The following is a 19048-nucleotide window of genomic DNA, read 5'->3' as shown; positions in this document are numbered from 1 at the left end:
GACAGTTTTGGTAAACAACTTTTTTTAAATTTGTAAAAATCTTTGTCAGAGTAACAATCACTAAGTTGAGTCAAGGTCATAAATGGACTACGTGATATTTAGCATTTGCCAGTTGATAACAAACATCTTTTTCCCAGAAGAATGAACTTTTGATCCTTATCCGGGAATCTGTTTTGCGTCGTAGTTAGTCGTATGTTTTGATAAAGGTTTGTCAGTTGGTCTTAAAATACTGGATAAGTTAAGTTGTATTATGCTGTTACCAGTTTGGGCTGAATTTTATGTTCTTCAAATTATTGAATTCAGTTGATTATTTTCGCTGGAAATACAAAAGTGCTCAGATATAATTCTTGGACAAAGGCATTCAATGGAGTTTATTTTGAATTCAAAACTGGAATAATATTTTCTGTGATTCAACAAGAGACTGACACATCTGCACTTCGAAGGTTATTAAAGACGTCATCGCCTTCCATCATGAATTTCATCGGGATTTGAACTGAGATTCACTTAGAATTTTCATTGATAGGACTTGTGTTTTTAATTCTTGGATTATTTTTTAATTTAATTTGCAATATCATAAGTTCTTTTTTCTTCTTCATTTTTCACTTTATATTCAAAGGAAATAAATTATTTGTTAAATTTTACAAAGCTCGTTGTCTTCAATATTTTCGGTTACTTATTTTAAGAGCATATACTTGTAACAATTCCCAATATTTTAAACAAAGCCAATATTAATCATTTCACATTTTACCATAATATTTATTCAGTTAACTCAAAGATCATGTTAGGCGTGTTATCGTTTGGCAAACATTTTCTTAAATACTGATTCATTTCGCATAATCGAAAAAATATCCTAACAAATTTTACCTTTTTGCCAAAACATAGTATCAGCGTCAGATATAATTTCATTACAGTCATTAAACAAGATTACTTCTGATTATTCTTATTTCATGTTCAAAGACAAGATTGTATTACTTAGCCCGGACAAAAATAGACTTAAATTAGAAAACTATTCGGTCAAACAAGCACAGACAGGTCTCAAGGTGAAATACTGAAAGGGCTGACAAGGTATCAATGCCAACAGCAAGGTTATTTAAACAAGTTTCCTCTCCTTGGTCGATAACTATGTGTAAAATAGATTTTCGTTTAGCTGAGGATTACTCTGGAACCAAAATAGCATGGTGTTTATTTGAGAAGGGTTGCGTCTGATTAATTTCATCTATTGTCAGCGGGACAGAAGTGTTTAATAGGGTGCTAAATGCATTGTCTACGGACATTTTTACGAGATTGAAGAAAACCCGGACAAGGTGGGCACAGGGTTTACAGACAATAATTAATTTCCCTTGTGTTCATTAATATGCTTCCTACACTAGATTAAGAATTTTGCCTGAACCAAAACTCTTGAAGGTCGCGGAAGGATTCTGACCTGGATGGAAGGTAACAAGAAGATTTATTCAAAGACTGGCATTATTTACTATTGTAAATAAATCATTTCTAGTTGAAATGGCCGCACCAGATAAGGATATTTTGTTTTAAAATTTAAGGGACCATAAGCTTCTTAGGGTGGGCTACATATATATGTGAGATTTTTTGTTTGCCTACTCGTTTTAGAAATGTACCATTTTATTTTCTGTAGTATCTTTCCATCAAAAAAGAGATGGAGTAAGGCGTTAACATGTTGTCTTTGGCGATGGAATAAATTGCCCTGACTTATTTCCAGCAAGGTAAAGATAACTGCGGTAGATTATGCACAGTTTCTGAAAAGAAAAATAACAAGGAAGAAAATCCCCTGAAGTTCATATGTGTAACTAACATCCGCCAAATACGAGTTCCAGTCAAACGCGTCAAAGTGTCCGATTCAAGTGGGGAAAGCTAGAGGACCTATCTTTATTTGTCGGTGACATATTGTCCCACTATTTTAATAATGTTATGGTTGATTAGTCCTAACTTTCTTTCGTTTAGCATCAGTTATCCACACTTACTTTCAGCATTGGAGAGACAATTTCTGTTAGAATTCTGAATTAAGAACTACGTAAAGGTTTTCAACTATCAAAAACTTGTTGGTGGAATTTTCTTAACTGTATGTAATTTTATATTTAGCATCACATGCATTGCTCTGGCGAAATCTCTCTCTCTCTCTCTCTCTCTCTCTCTCTCTCTCTCTCTCTCTCTCTCTCTCTCTCTCTCTCTCTTTGCTTACGAAAACGTGAAGTCAAATCAAGGACATGTGGTAGTTGTGGTACATGTGAATCGTTCTTAAAAGTTTTCAAGGATAACATTACTTGAATAAATAATTAAAGTACTATTATGGTTTGGTGCTTTATGGCACAGTATCATAAGCAGGTTATTCAGTGCCAAGGCAGCTAAAGTAAAATGCTATGTTTTAGGACACGACCTAGCAACCGAATGGGGCTCATCCAAGGGTAGTATTCAAACCCGCACCTTATGGGTCGCGAGTTCGGCACGCAAACTGCTGAGACACGGTGGCTCCATTGTGGTGTATAATGATTTTATGTTTTTAAATAGATCAAAAAGTTACGCAAGTAATACCTCGTAATGGTAATGATCACGTACTGGTTATGAGCAATGGATACTTCACATTTGATATCAGGTACTGGTTGTGAGCAGTGGATATTACACAACTGGTTTCAGGTACTGGCAACAAGAAATGGATACTTTACAATTAGTTTCAAGTATTGGTTATGAGTAATGGATATGCGTCACAGTTAGTATCAGGTACTGGTTATGAGCAATGGATACTTCACATTTGATATCACGTACTGGTTATGAGCAATGGATACTTCACATTTGATATCAGGTACTGGTTGTGAGCAGTGGATATTACACAACTGGTTTCAGGTACTGGCAACAAGAAATGCATACTTTACAATTAGTTTCATGTACTGGTTATGAGTAATGGATATGCGTCACAGTTAGTATCAGGTACTGGTTATAAGCAATGAGTGCAAGACACTTAATATAGTGTACAATTCATTGCTTTTCTTTTCCTTTTCGTAAATACTTGATTAAGAATTAAACAAATTTTGAAAATATTAAAAGATAACACAATCTTATCTTTAATAAATGTTTGATTGATGTTAATCGATAGGAGGAGAAGTCGATTTTTATTCCCAGAAAAATTAATTGGAACTGTTCCTAATTTAGTGAAAATGACTGTATATCATATATATATATATATATATATATATATATATATATATATATATATATATATATATATATATATGTGTGTGTGTATATATATTTGTGTATATATATATATATATATATATATATATATATATATATATATATATATATATATCTCTGTGTGTGTGTGTGTGTGTGTCTAGAGAAACAAAATAGTATATATTAAATAAACTGAAATTCTACTTTAATTTATACTCCATGCGTATGTTGTTCGAAAACTATGTTGTAATTAAGAGTATGAAAGACAAAGAAAAACAAACAAAATAAACATCATTCATGAATTTCAAATATATAAATGATGCACAAAAGCCTCTGCCGATGTAAAATTTAAATTTACTTTATTCACACGAATCTTTAATTTTCGATTCAATCATTGTGCGATTTAATCTTTTTAAATGTCAAGCGAGACTCGTAATCGAAATATATTACCCAAGTACGGTACGTTCTTTTCGTGACCATGACTGTGAACAATTAACACAGACAATTATGTCTCTTATCATTAGGCTTTCTGTGAATTATTTGGAAACGTTCCTTCCCTCCCTGACTTAAACGTCTATACCGACACTTTGATAATTCGTCACTTTTGGCTTTTTGTGATAAATCTATAATTCAAGAACGATGTCAAATAAACTGGAGTCAATTATATTTAATTCCAAATTATTAAGTCAAAATAGATGAATTCCTATAATGACAGGGTCAAATGTTGTTGTTGCTGCTGCTGTTGTGTTGGAGGGTTCAGCAACATTTCTCAGCGCAAAATAGGCTATAGATTGCGGCCAGTATAACTGCTGGAGGAGGAACCCGGCAATACACTGGAAACATCCACATCCATCCTGGCAAGCTTTCGCAGATCCCATACTGGCTGAGCCTGAGATTCGAACCCACATGTACAGAAGCGATATGTCAGTGATTGGTAAAGGCTAACGCTTAACCCCACTCGACCACCCACACACCCCATGCATCTGGGATTATAATTACAAATGTTGGAGCCAAAGATGTTTTTTCTCACTCATCCGTCTATATGACCATTACGACCGCTTCGCCACTACTGGTCGCATCGATGCAGTTTCATAATACCGTATATACGCGCTAATTAGACTAGTCCAACTTCAAATAGCATAATCTCTAATCTACATCAGAATCTCAGTTGTCTGTTCTATTGACCAGTCCTAACAAACTGCATAAACCCAGATCTAGCCTCGTATTCTCTGACGCCAGCTTTGGGTTTGTGCAGTTTGCATTTAGTTTGTGGGATTTATAATCGAGTACATACGGGAAATCTAAAATCGTGATTAACATACAACACAAACTTTCTTCAATAAAATAATTCGTAGTTTTTATCATGTTCAACTTTGACTTCTTTAACTGTGATCACATATACATAAATCAAATATACATGTAACAGACGGACGAACATGCTTACATTGCCGCGCCGTATTTTCAAAGCAAGAAGGAAAAATATTGACATTTATGCAAAAGTTGTTACATGGGCTATTTATATACATATTCTTATCTACAAACGTATTCGTTTCCCCGACATTGAATAACAACGAGCAGCTTATAACGCACTTGGCTGATGCATAAAGAAGAAGTTCTAGCTGCATAATAGAGTATTTATGTTTCACAAAAGGTTTATATCAACAATAAATGGAGATGTGTTTTAGTTTGCTGGAGCCGGTGCATATATTTTTTTGGGTTGTAATTTTGTAATACAGGAAATCGTAATCAGCTTTCGGCTATGTGCTCGGAAAAGTAATTTTGAATCTGTAGTGGAAACATTTGAAGAGGTGAATGGCACTAGTATAAAAGTAAAATTACTGGAGGCACTAGTATAATAGTAAAAGTACTGGAGGCACTAGTATAATAGTAAAAGTACTGAAGGTAGAATGAAGATGAGAGAGGTACTATCAGAGTTTTAAAATTATCAAAGGTTCAGCGCATTCTATTAGAAAGAAATGTAAAATAAATGATTTAAGGAAGTACCAATCAGAATCGATTTCCTTTTAAGCCACAGAAACAAATACTGCACATTTGCATATTTAATTGTATGCATATTTATCATGCCTCGAAAAGATTGATAATAGTTCTAAAAATCCCTAAAATTTGTGAAACTTCACGAAGCTCCTGAAGATCAACTTAGGTATGTGAAAGAAATCAAAAGGATCTCCCAGTACGTCCTTATAATTCAACAATCATAATCTCTTCTTAGAGTCGTGGATCATAATCTCTTCTTAGAGTCGTGGATCATAATCTCTTCTTAGAGTCGTGGATCATAATCTATTCTTAGAGTCGTGGATCATAATCTCTTCTTAGAGTCTTGGATCATAAGACATAAATATGTAAAATGCCAACGATTTGTTATTGGTGTACACTATCAAACTCTGACAAAATAGTGTAAAGACAACCTTGCGAAATCGTGAAAGTGCAAATCGAAAAAATAAAGATGATTTTAATGTGAACACATTAGAATTAAAACGGAATCCAATTTATATTATATGAAAAGTCGAAGAACTGACACGGAATCCAATCTGTATGAGGTGTAAAGTTGAAGAACTGACACGGAATATAGTCTGTATGAGATTTCAAGTTGAAGAACTGACACGGAATTCAATCTACAAGATGGAACGTTAAAGAAAAGGAAAGACAAATGGTTGAAGTTCTTTTTACAGTTTAGGGAGATGGACTGTAGGGTTCAGCTTTATTTTGTTCTTGTATAGTGAAATTAAAAGGTACGAAGTACTAAAATGTTTATTTCGCGGTGAAAACTGATTTAAATCAGTTTGTAAATTTAACAATTAAAAAAATAAATGATATGTATGTATGTATGTATGTATATGTGTGTGTGTGTGTGTGTGTGTGTGTGTGTGTATGTATGTATCTATGTATGTATATATGTATGTATGCATATATCGCGTCGAATTATTCATGATTTATTTTCACTGATGCGCACGAATGGCACTGTCTTTTGTAGAATGTATATCATTTATGTTGTTAGGTATAAATGGTATCCACACAACACCCTCACCCTGCATACAAGTATGTAGTGATTAAAGACACAAACATTACCTCCATTTTGTCCGTCTGTTCTGAAACCACGTCTTAACCTGGGCATCTGTCATCTTGAGTGCCTTGGCGAGGGCTGATCTCTCGGCAGAAGCCAGATATTTCTGTCGATGGAAGCGTTTCTCAAGTTCCATTATTTGCAAACGCGAAAACGATGTCCTTGGTTTCTTTCTTTTCGGTGGCGTTCTGTTCTGGTAGGGATGCCCTATTCGACGTACAACTATATAGAGTAGAAAAATAGAATAAATATAATATTTTAAAAGGCACTAAATTTTGATAGAATAATTGGTTTAAAAAATCTAAGCAAAGTGCTTGGCATTAATTAAAGCTTAATTAATTCATCAAGCATACAAAAACGATGTATATTTTCTTCAATTAGCCATCTCTTCAATCATTTGTGACAGACACATGTACAATGCCAACAATGCTGGTATTTACTTTCTGTGTCAGCCGCTATCAGTGTTGTTATGCACCGCGTTGGTTGCTGCTTTTTGTTTTTTCTTTATGCATAAAAAGGTTAAGAAGGACCACACAAACACCCACAATGTTTGAAAGGGTAATATTTCGTAATTTAGCTATTCCAGATATATCATATACTGTTCTATTCAGATGAAGGCGTTATTAACCCTCGCGGACAGTAAATGCTGTATTCTGTACCTAAGCATGGATGGGACATCGGTAAATCTATTATCTCGTGGTGGCGCTATAATTATCTCATGGCCACGATACATTCTTTTCTTAATCGATGTCCATTCCAAGCTTCTGTAGTTTTGTTTCCAACTGACCTCAATATTTTGCTACAATATTTAAAAAAAATATATGACATTTCTAATTAGTTTTTATTTCATTACTTTATCTTTTATACGACTAATAAATAATATTTTGCAAATCGTATATATATATATATATATATATATATATATATATATATATATATATATATATATATATATATATATATATATATATTTGAATTATTGATTCGGGAGCCTCATTCGGAGAATATTGACAGGTGCAGGATAATGTAAGAAGCGAAACGTGCGCACCCTATTCGTAAACTTTAAAATGAACAATTCTAAAATTAAGAAATTAAGAAAAAAATTGTGAGGCTGTTTCAGAAATTTGACTGATCTTGGACAAAATTCTCGGTGAAAAGGTTGTACCACTCGATATTTTGAATTTCCTATGTGTACCGGCATTCTGACGTAATTTTGAATTTTCTGTGTGTACCGGCATTCTGACGTAATGTTGACTTTCCTGTGTGTACCGGCATTCTGACGTAATGTTGAATTTCCTGTGTGTACCGGCATTATGACGTAATTTTAAATGTTCTCAATATGTAAAATAAAAGTGATATTTTGTATTAAAAAAATTTGTTGCAAAAATGATCGTGTAATGCCGCAAAATTCGTTATAGCCAAAACATCTTCTAAAAATAAACGTCACAGGAAAATAAAAACCTTAAAAACGAATTTTTGAACGTGAAGGGAAAGTCTTTTTCTTTTGACAGAAAAGTCATCGGTAAATATAAACAGCGAAAGGAAAATAAAATCGCTAGACACATAAAAGCTAAACGAGTTTGTATTTTTTCCATTTTACATGATGGAAACTTGGGGTAAACAGACTGCTTTGATTCCATTGGTCAATAATTGTTCTAGACATGGTAGAGACTTGCAATAAATATGCTGATTTGATTCCATTGGTCCGTTATTGTTTCAGATATAAAATATTTCTTACTCAATCGGGTCCTTTTAAAATTATTAACAGTTTCAATGTGTGGCTAGATAAATGTGTTACTCATTTATTTGTGTATTCACTCCAGGATGTTTAAACGCTATAATTGCAAAGATCAATCAATCTTGCAATTTGGAAATCGTTAATTACTGTAAGACGGATATAACGGCTAGTGCGTATCAATATACATGTATTAACTCCGTGCACCTTTTCATCTGTATGCCCGACACACTTCTTTACCGACAAAATTCTCCCAGTTTTGATTCGGTATTTTCGCCTTATGTATCTGATATGCCTTATCTACATAAATACCCTATATCTGATTTTTCGTTCAACAAGCTTTTATAATAGGGGTAAAGTAAATTTAAACGGCGTTAAAGCATGTTATCTATATCCTCCAAAAACATTGATTTCGCCTGTTTAAGATCAAACAAGCCTTTTGGTCCCGATATAATTATGCATGCCACATACGAAATATAACAAATGTCAAGATGTGTGGACCTGAAAGCTGAATTTGTAGTTGTTGTTGTTGTTGTTGTAGGGTTTAACGCCATTTTTCAGCACACGATAGGCCATATATGGCGGCCAGTATTAATGGTGGAGGAAGAACCCGGGAAAACCCCGGAAAGAACCACCGACCCACGAGAAGCTACTGGCAAGCTTTCTCACATACCCACATTGGCTGAATCCGAGACTCGAACCCACGCAGACAGAGGTGATATGGCAGTGGTCCGTAACGGACAGCGCTTTAGACCACTCGGCCACTCAGGGCCCCGAATTTGTAGTAATTGTTCCCAAAATGTAAATTCAGAAAATATATCATACTGAATTGCAATGCAAGTGCTATCTATCAATACGTATGTCTGTTTGTCTTGGGTCGCGAGTTTCGTACCCAGCCAGGCCAGCCTGGGTCGGTTGCCATGATGTGTCTTTGGTTAAGGCACTTAGCTCCCGTTGCCCCGGCATGGTATCGCCAATACGATGTAAAAAAAAAAAAAAAAAGCCGTTGAACCCAATCAAGAATATTCCTATATGTACCAATTTATCAGCAATAATTTAAAATTAAGAAAGAAATAGAAAGGTTCAAATACAGTTTGAATTTATTCCATTCGAAGCATATATGCGTTCTTAAATATATGTGTTTGTGTGTGTCTGTGTGTGTTATCTCTAGCAACTGCGTGAAGCAGCACGTGATTTACATGTGCAATGGAAGCTTGTGTGATATTCGGGTCTAATATCCGTCATTAGGCTAATGGTTGTATATCTCATATATAAATTTGGTAACATTTTTCGACCTTTTTATTATTTTTTCAGAAAACGCTACAAAAAATTAACACTAATTCACAGCGATTAAGTATCAACATACGATACTTCAAATCTGCCTGACGGTGGATGCTAATAAGAAGGCGTGGTCATCTCTGTCCTGGCGATTGGTCAATTCCCATGTTATTTATAATGAAGCTTTCTTACATTCAGCAACAACCATTATCATTCATGTAAATTACAAAAAGAATTCAAAGAAATCAAGTAAGTAAAGACGAAGATAAATAAATCAGTAAGGAAAACAAAGTATTACATTTACAAAAAAAAGTAAAACAAAGAATCCACAATGTCACACACACACACACACACAAAACCAACTAAAGTGCGGTATTTTAAAGTCCTCGTAAATTGCGATCCCATGGATTGCTTTGAGACTATGATTATATAGGATTTAAATTCAACTAACCATCTAACAAAGACCCATGTGTGTGCTTTTCCATATATCGGACTTCAAGATACACATATCTCTAAAAGAAACACCAAAGTACATTCATCTAAAAACGAAACACCAAATACACCCATCTCAAAAGAAACACCTAACCTTTTTACGTGCCTTTTTATGTTTTGACTGTATTAAGTCTCTCTCTTACGGTGATTCGAACCCAGGTCCGCGGGTAAACGGCACCCATCGCCTTGCCTGCACACACCAGCACATATTCCCTCACGTCCAAGCACACATCACCAAAAACTGATGCAACTTAATAAGTGTTATATGCACTTGTGTGTAGCAGACACTCGCATGAAGACTTAGGAATTCATTCTCATCTATCTACACAGTCATTCCGGATTCCTATATAATTAATTATAGAGAATTATAAATATACACCAGACAGAGCGGAAAGTGCTATCCCTGGATTCTGTAGAAGAATGATTGATAATAGTAGGCAGAATTAATATTAATACAAATATTACTATCATACAGGTTAGAGAATTATTAATTCGTACTCTACAAAAATTATATATATATATATATATATATATATATATATATATATATATATATATATATATATATATATATATATATATATATATATATATATATATATATATGTGTGTGTGTGTGTGTGTGTGTGTCTGTTGTTATTATTTATTATGTAGCAACTGGATACCCCAATGCTGTTGCATTCAAACGCATATAATACTATTGTTTCAACAGTATTGCTTTCAGTCATGAATTGTCACTGATTGATTAATCATTAATGACATAAAGACAATAACAAGAAAAAGAGATAATATCACCACTGTCTGCTTGGATTAGACATGGTTCCAAATATGAGTAAAAATCCTTCTGCTTTACGTTCTCTCTCTTTCTCTCTCTCTCTCTCTCTCTCTCTCTCACACACACACACACACACACACACACACATGCGCAAGGGGCAAAATAAGTGCAAATCTGTTGAGTGAGAGAGAAAAATGAATTTGGGTTTGTATTCATAAAAACAGGAAAGAACATGTCTTCATTTTAATGTCTATGTTGAAACTATCTCTTATATTCTTCAGCTATAAAACAATTTTAAAATGAGTTGCTGCGGTACACATATTGGATGTCAGCTCGGCAAATTTTCATTTGATACAACGTGGACATCATTAGAATTCTTATTTTGTTGTCAAAAAGATCACCGATTCAGGAGTAATGACAACACTGTGTAACAAGTCATATTGGATGTACGACTGGCACCATTTTCATTTAGGACCAACTAGGTATCATAAGAAGTCATTGCTAAAAAGCCCCATGCTGATATCGACATGCATTTGGAGAGGAGTAGAGATAACAATATTTTCAAGATATGACCTTCCATCCAGAAATAGCAATAACAAGATTTGTAATATGGCTGCTGTGACGACCATGACTGGGCGGCAGACTGGAACAGTGTTCATTTCAGACTAACAGTACATCATAAGGTATCTTCTGGTTAAAACCCTACGTCAGTATGACTTTCCGTAGAAGTAGATTTGTAGTAACAACATTTTTAAGACGGCTGCAATTGCGGACATATTGGATGTCAGATTGGCAGCATTGTTGCTTAGGAGCATCTAGACATCATAAGAACCCGTATATGCGATGAATGTGCTTGTGAAGTTTCAAGACAATCCTCCAAGTTGTGCTAGGGTATTGACAACGACAGACGACGGACTCAGAACATCTCATAGGCTCCTCTGGTTTTATTACCAGTAGCGCTAAATGTAACATACATTTTAATTCAGTGTATGAGGAAGAAATAGGAAATGACTAAATACAAAATTATTTCATTTGAAGAATGGCGAGTAACGACTTTTCAATACAAGCTGATACTTATACATTTTAAATCCAAAACCCCCAAAATTAAAAACAAAAAATTAAAAATAAAATAAAATAAAAATAAAATAAAACGTTTGTTCCTTTGCGATAGTTCTTACTTTTCCCTTTGTCATGTTTAGAGCTAAATAAAAAGTAAAGACAGGACTTTTCCTAAGTGACACTGAAAATAAAGCCTAAAGTGCATTCTTACGAAAACTTTAAAGTGTAGAGTGAAATAAAATGATCAGTGTGAAATAAAGTCTGAGATTAATCTGTTCCATTTGAGGCTTCCAGAGAATCTTTCAGACTTAGACTTATCACACATAAGGAATACATTGATTGCATATGCATTGACCTTGCGCATTAGAGCCACGATGTGAAACTTAAGGAAATCAAGAAAAAGATAGCCGGGAAGTGTGGTGGGTGGATGATATCTTAAAATCTACCCTAGGACTACGAGTTCGCTCTCTAAGGACTGGGCTACCTGAAATCCTTAAAAACAAGAGTCCATCTATTTTACAGGTAGACCCTATGAGAAAAGATCCGGGATTTTGAAATCATCATGCATTACTTTTAAAGTAAATAATATTAAATATGTTCATATTAAATAGTAACAGTGTATAGGAAGTAACAGCTACGAATAAATAATGTCGTTGAATCGAACAAGGATTAGGCACACATTTTACAAGTGCTGCGATGATTCACGAAACGAAGCTAAGTCACAAGTAGTTGATAATGTTTTAATTTACATTTTTATATTTTTACATTTCTATAAAACAAGGCAAAATAAATGAACATTTGTAAAGCGAGTTGTAGACAACAGGTGCAAATATATAATAGAAAGGTATGTTTCGCATAAATATACGATTATTGCTTGGCAAAAATTTCATTTGCCTACCGTTATATAAACAAATTATTATCATGCTGAAAACAGAATGGCATAGGCGTAATATAAATGTATGGGAAAAACTAATAAAATGAACACATTATCATGTGATGATGTTTAATAATTCCTGAACCCTCCGTAAGAACATGCATATAAGACACGTACATAGAAAGAAAGAAAGAAAGAAAGAAAGAAAGAATTGAAAATATATTATTAGCTTAAAAATTAATGGAAAGTCCATTCAGTGACAGCATAGTGTTTGATTCAAACGAATTTAATATATCCAAGAGATGAGCGAAGTAAATATTTATGTTAGAGAGTTGCATAACGCGTTAAAAAAGCTACCTGTTTTTTTGCGATAGGAATATTTTCGTCTGCCAAGTGTATAGGATTTTAACTAGATGATTTGCTGAAAATAAATTTCTATTCTAATCGAAGTGCGATTTGCGAAAAACATTTATCCAACGTGTCAAACAAAGTTGTGTGTGTGAAATAAAATGTGTATTGATCAAATCTAACTTAAGTTTCAGATTCCAGTTCCAATGTATACAAAACGTACATCAAAATGTTATGGATTTAAGCCTGTGGCATGTGGAAACACATTGGTATCACATACCATGACCTTCCAGCACACCGGGTTAGCTATCTGACACCTCAGTAGATGAACGGACAGATATTCTATCTTTCCTTTTTTACGACAGGACCAATATGAAAAGATTCAGTTTTGCGAGACCTTAAAGTAGATACTGTCAAATCTGTTCCTATTTAAATATTGTCAGATTTAGCAACTTGACGGGCATATATAAACAAAGCGTTGTGCCCAACTAGGATTAGATAAATTGATGACAAGTGTTCCTACGATTCATGAATCGCATCTAAGTTGCATACTTTCGCAAATCTTTGTATGTGACCTTATTACTTTATTCTAAAATAGTTCGAAGCAAATGAAAATTAGCATAGTGAGCATTGGACATTAGGTATAGGAAATACATTAGGTGGTATTAGACAAGAGTGTAGAAAATACATTAGAATGGTACTAGGTATACGAAATACAACAAATTGGTACTGGATATTAGATATAGGAAATACATTAGATTGGCAATGGACAGTAGATATAGGAAATGTATGTGTGTTTGTGTGCGTGTGCGTGTCTGATAGAGATAGAGAGACAGAGGGACAGAGAGAGTGAGAGTTGGATTTTTAACTTAGCTTTAACAATTTTTCAGTCATATCGCAACTATGTCAGCAGTGTGGCAGTTTATAGTGATTTCTAGCATCATACCCAGACATGTAGCATGATGTCCCACCCAGTCACATTATCCTGACACCAGGCCGACCAGTTGTTACACTAACCTCTTAGCGCATTTTTATGTCTTTGGAATGACTCGGCCGGGGTTCGAACCCACAACCTCCCGTATCCGAGGGATACGCTCTAACCACTAGGCCACCGGAGCGGACTAGGCATAGCGAATACAATATAAACTGGGGCGTAGCTATTATATAGCAAGATTATGAAAAGCAAAGGGGCCACGAACGACTTTTGTTACACAATAGATTAAGCAAGGGCCATTCGGTAAACTTTGCAATGGGGCCGGGATAAAGACCCAAATATCCTACCTACGCCACAGAATAGAATGATCGAGTCTTTGAATAAATACCCACTTTGATCACTGTTTAACTAAAACTTCATTGTCCATCCTTTAAATATTCGTATTATCATCATAGAATGGTCAACCCTTTTGAATATTCATTATATCACTATAGAATGGCCCACTCATTTGAATATTCATAATATCACCATATAATGGTCCACTCATTTGAATATTCATATTAACACCATACCATGGTCCACTCATTTGAATATTCATAATATCACCATAGAATGGTCCACTCATTTGAATATCCATAACATCACCATACAATGGTCCACTCATTTGAATATTCATAATATCACCATATAATGGTCCACTTATTTGAATATTCATATTAACACCATACCATGGTCTACCTTTTTATATATTCATGTCATCACCATTCTATGATTCACCATTTTGAATACTGAAATTACCACCATGCAATATTCAAAAGATCGCCATATCTGAAACCGAATGTCAAAGAAAGACGAGAAAATATACACAAAGACCAAAAAAGGAACATAATTACGCTTATATCAATGCTAGAGTTCGCAAAATAAATAAATACTTAACCAAAAAAAAGGAAAGAAAGAAAGAAAGAAAAAAAGACAAATAGGTTCACACACTCAGAGGGAAATCCATTCAACGAAAGAGCTGGGCTTGTGCTTCAACAGAATGTAGAAATTCAGGTCAATGCTAAACAAAGCAAATATTATTTGCGAAAGGTGTCCAAGGCATGGAATATAATGTTTTTCGCTAAAGTACACTATTTCGTCTACAAAGTGCGTTCTTTTTTGCACACTCCTCTATTTATACCACATAAAGTACATTTCCAGATTTTTTTTAAAATCCGCTGTTTGATGTAAACAAAGTTATCGGTGTGAGAAAAAAAACCGTGTAAAGCTCAGATCTAACTGAGGTCTTCAAATGTTTTATATATAGACTGATCGCACGTGAGGAATACACTGGTGTCACATGTCATGACCTTCTCGCACACCAGGTCAACCATATGACACCTCTGGTGATGAAACTACTGATAATGTGTCTATTTTTAATGACCGATCAAATACGACGAGATTCAGGCTTGCGAGAGCCTCAAAGTGTATACGTTGCTCTCAAGTCTGTTACTATCTTGGAATTAACAGGCTTGAACAACTTGACGGACAAGTATAAACAATGTCAGTACGTAAACAATGTCAGTACGTAAACAATGTCAGTATGTAAACAATGTCAGTACGTAAACAATGTCAGTACGTAAACTTAGGATTATACTCACAGTAAAATCGTGTGGCAACGATTCCTGAACTCTATCCACTCTAATCTTTTCTTTTTTTTTGGGGTGGGGGGGGGTGGGGGGTGGGGTGTTTTTAAATCACGAAACAACATAAGTAGATTATTTAGTGACAAGACAATTGGATTTAAGTGTCTATGTAGACCAGGGACACATTTTTTTGGTAGGATTCGAACCTGTGTCATTTGTGTTTCGAGTCCAGCATTCTCACCACAGTCACCATGGCACGCGGATGTATACATAAGTACTTATTTATTCTAAATAGAGTCACGTGCATGATTTCATGTAAAGCGACTATTCAGATAACGGGTACGGAGAACATTAACACACGGGGTAATGACATTATTACACACTCACTATTGCAATAAACCTGAATATTGTACCTATCATTCATAATTCTCAACAGTATACCTGGAATAAGACAAATATTTAAAGAAATATTAAAGGGGTCTTTCTGCATATGATCACGTATGCATCAGTCCAGCATGAACTTCTTTCGCACAAGGTCAATGGTCAACGTTAAGGGGATACCGTTTGTACTCGATTATAAACCAAGGCCAACTGCAAACAACAATGACCTGACCTTCCGTAACATTATGCACAAGCAGATCTGGGTTCATGTTGTTCAGACCCAGATCTGCCGGTGCTTGATGCAGTTGGACTCTTCTTATAAGAGAATACATACGGTAGTTAAATTTATCGTTATGTGACAAGTCAAATACAAAATCTTTTAGGATTCCATTATCAAACTTGAGACACATACTGTAAAACATCGCCTTGTATTTTGATATTAAATTTTTTTTTAGGAAATTGACTGACAAAAAAAGACGTTATGATGTCGATGTACGCAAAAAGAATTTTCTTTGTTGATAATACAGTAACGCGTCACAAACAACTATGTAATTAACAAAATATCACACATGTATTTCTGTGTGATATATATATATATATATATATATATATATATATATATATATATATATATATATATATATATATATATATATATATATATATATATATATATAACAAATAGAATACAAAATACATAACTGCATTAACAATTCACTTCGGAGTGGATTACATTTTAGTTCGCATCCTATGAACATACTGATTTGTAAACCAAAAGACGGACAGATAACGAAGATCTACTTTCGTATATATTGGTCAGCATATAAACAACTATTGAATACAGCTGTTGGATGATATTTGATGCAGAACAAATCCGTCCTTAGTGCATTTATATAATTTAGTTTCAGGCAAAATAAAAAATTTCTTTTCTTTTCTAAATTCAAGTTAATCTATTTCTGGTGAATAAGATGTCTTATTTTTTAATGTACACTTAAAACTTAATTCATAGAAGTAAAACCGGTCTTTTTCTACAGTTAAGCAATTTACGAACAGACCTTTCAGCCATATAAATTTTCAAATACATTTTTCAAGACTGATATTTTTAAGTGCTTTTCATTACTCCGTTACAATTTAATTATTTTTTATTCTTTCCTAATTACATATGTTTTAGGTCGTGAGGCGGAGAAAAAAAAGAAATAATAAGTGACAGTCAAGAGAAAAAACAAAACTGTATATTGTGTATATGCCATCCCACCAAACGCCCCAAAAGCTAATAAAATAATAACAAAACCCAGACAAACAAACATTTCAGCCGAAATGACAGGAATATAGTCTACGGGTAAATGCTGCAAGTTTAGACGCCAGATGTTGACAAGTGGTTGCTTGGTGTTGGTTATCGAACTGTTCTGTCGTTTGTTAGATAGGTTCACACTCTAAACCTGATTGAAATCAAGATTCTAAATCAAGGGTAAGGATAAAGTATGTACCTGTTGATTCCAATTGTTTAGTTTAAACATATTCATATTTTTATTTGATAATGAATTTGTCAAATCTTTATATTTAAATGTAACTATTTTATATACAAAAAATATATATAAAAACGTGCAATGAAGAAACAATGCATGTTGAGTATATTTGCTACGCTGATGACCAGATCATTCTACAATATTGTTAACTATGTTGTTGTTAATAGCTAGATCATTCTACAATATTGTTAACCATGTTGTTGCTAATAGCTAGATCATTCTACAATATTGTTAACCATGTTGTTGCTAATAGCTAGATCGTTCTACAATATATTAACCATGTTGATGTCGAGGGGGAAATCATTCTTCAATTTTTAACCATTTTGTTGCCGAGGGGGAAATCATTCTTCAATTTGTAACCATGTTGTTGCTGACGGCTATATCATTTTTCAGTTAACCATAGCGAGTGAGACATCATTCTTCAATTATTAATCACACTGTTTTGGGGCTTCAATTTGATATACTCCATACAAACTAATGGTGTCATTGTATGGACTACGAATGATAAACTCAGGACTAATGATGAGAGAGAGAGAGAGAGAGAGAGAGAGTTGAAATAATTCGCCTAGTTTTGTGGTTAACAACTGTCTTGCAAAGGGTGAAAGTTGGACTATTGCAGCCAATTTGCCTATATTGCTTTCGTGCTTAGATGTCGAAAAGATCCGAATTTATTTCCCTTTGCCTTGTTTACATAGTTGTCGATACATACCTGAAGCTTTAGGATATAAATTAGTTGGTCTTGTTGATGAACACAATATTTTTTAAAATTTTTGACACGAGACTGGGAGTGGGGCCATTTGGGTAGAGCTAGTGAAGATTTGAAAGTTGGTGCATGTCATTGCTTCATCATGTCATGGCATTACATTTTTCAGCAGGTTTTCCTTTTGTTTTTAATTTCATCTTATTGCCCAAGGGAATGGGGAATACTGCCCCTATGTAAAAATTAAAACCTGCTGAGATCCCCGCCATATAGAGGTTTAAAGTACACGAGGTTGACAAATCAGACATAAAGTGAATGAAGAGCTTTGGAAAGGGGACTTGTTCCAGGGTACTAACTGCTGCTATTATGTTTGAATGATATTATGAATTGAACCAGTCGTATATCAAGTACAGACTCTGGGACCTGCCCCCCCCCCCCTTAAGGGCTGTTAAGGTTCGCACCTATGACAATGTATGCATCTAATGGACACGACAAGTTAATAATGAACATGTACCCTCAAAACAGAACATGGGTCATGTTGCGTAAGAGGGGAAATTGCGTTCGGATCATAACCTGGAAACTGTCAAGATCCTAATCTTTCTATTACACTCACACACACACACACACACACACACACACACACACACACACTAATTGTATATGAAGGTATAACAGACATTCACAGTATTACAACAATGTCCTCTATCCTCTATGCCGTAGTGGCATGGCTTGGCGCGAACGCGTGTGTGATTTGGATTTTTAACGTAGCTTAAACAAATTTCCTTCACAATGAGAGAGACTCTAAAGTGCATCCACTTTCGGGAAATAAACTCTTTCTGCGCAGGTCGAAATGACGTAATCTTAACACTATGTCGCCAGCGATGTGACGTTACTTTTTACTTCGCTGTATCGTATCGCTATGTAGTCCGAGAGTTTGTCTGTCTTTTATTTAATAATCAAAATAGAATATTCCTATTCATTTTCTATTACTGCATTAACAATACCGTAAAAGAAAATTTAATACCCAACTAAAGCGTGCGAGACCTTTTTTAA

At 34.4% G+C, this 19048-nt stretch overlaps 1 protein-coding gene across 1 annotated transcript in view; it reads right to left on the bottom strand.

The window, feature by feature from the left end:
• LOC149770853 (T-cell leukemia homeobox protein 3-like) overlaps positions 1-19048 on the bottom strand; it is a 34427-nt gene that overhangs the window by 6194 nt on the left and 9185 nt on the right. The window contains exon 2 of the mRNA XM_089949027.1: positions 6274-6490. Within this exon, the coding sequence (XP_089805153.1) occupies positions 6274-6490 (217 nt within the window). The remainder of the gene's footprint in view (positions 1-6273; positions 6491-19048) is intronic.

This window comes from Sinohyriopsis cumingii, unplaced genomic scaffold, assembly GCF_028554795.1.
Source record: "Sinohyriopsis cumingii isolate HCF-2022 unplaced genomic scaffold, ASM2855479v2 utg002242l, whole genome shotgun sequence".
NCBI lineage: Eukaryota > Metazoa > Mollusca > Bivalvia > Unionida > Unionidae > Sinohyriopsis > Sinohyriopsis cumingii.
The sequence above is the reverse complement of the archived record's forward strand: the minus strand, read 5'-3'. Positions and strand labels throughout refer to the sequence as shown.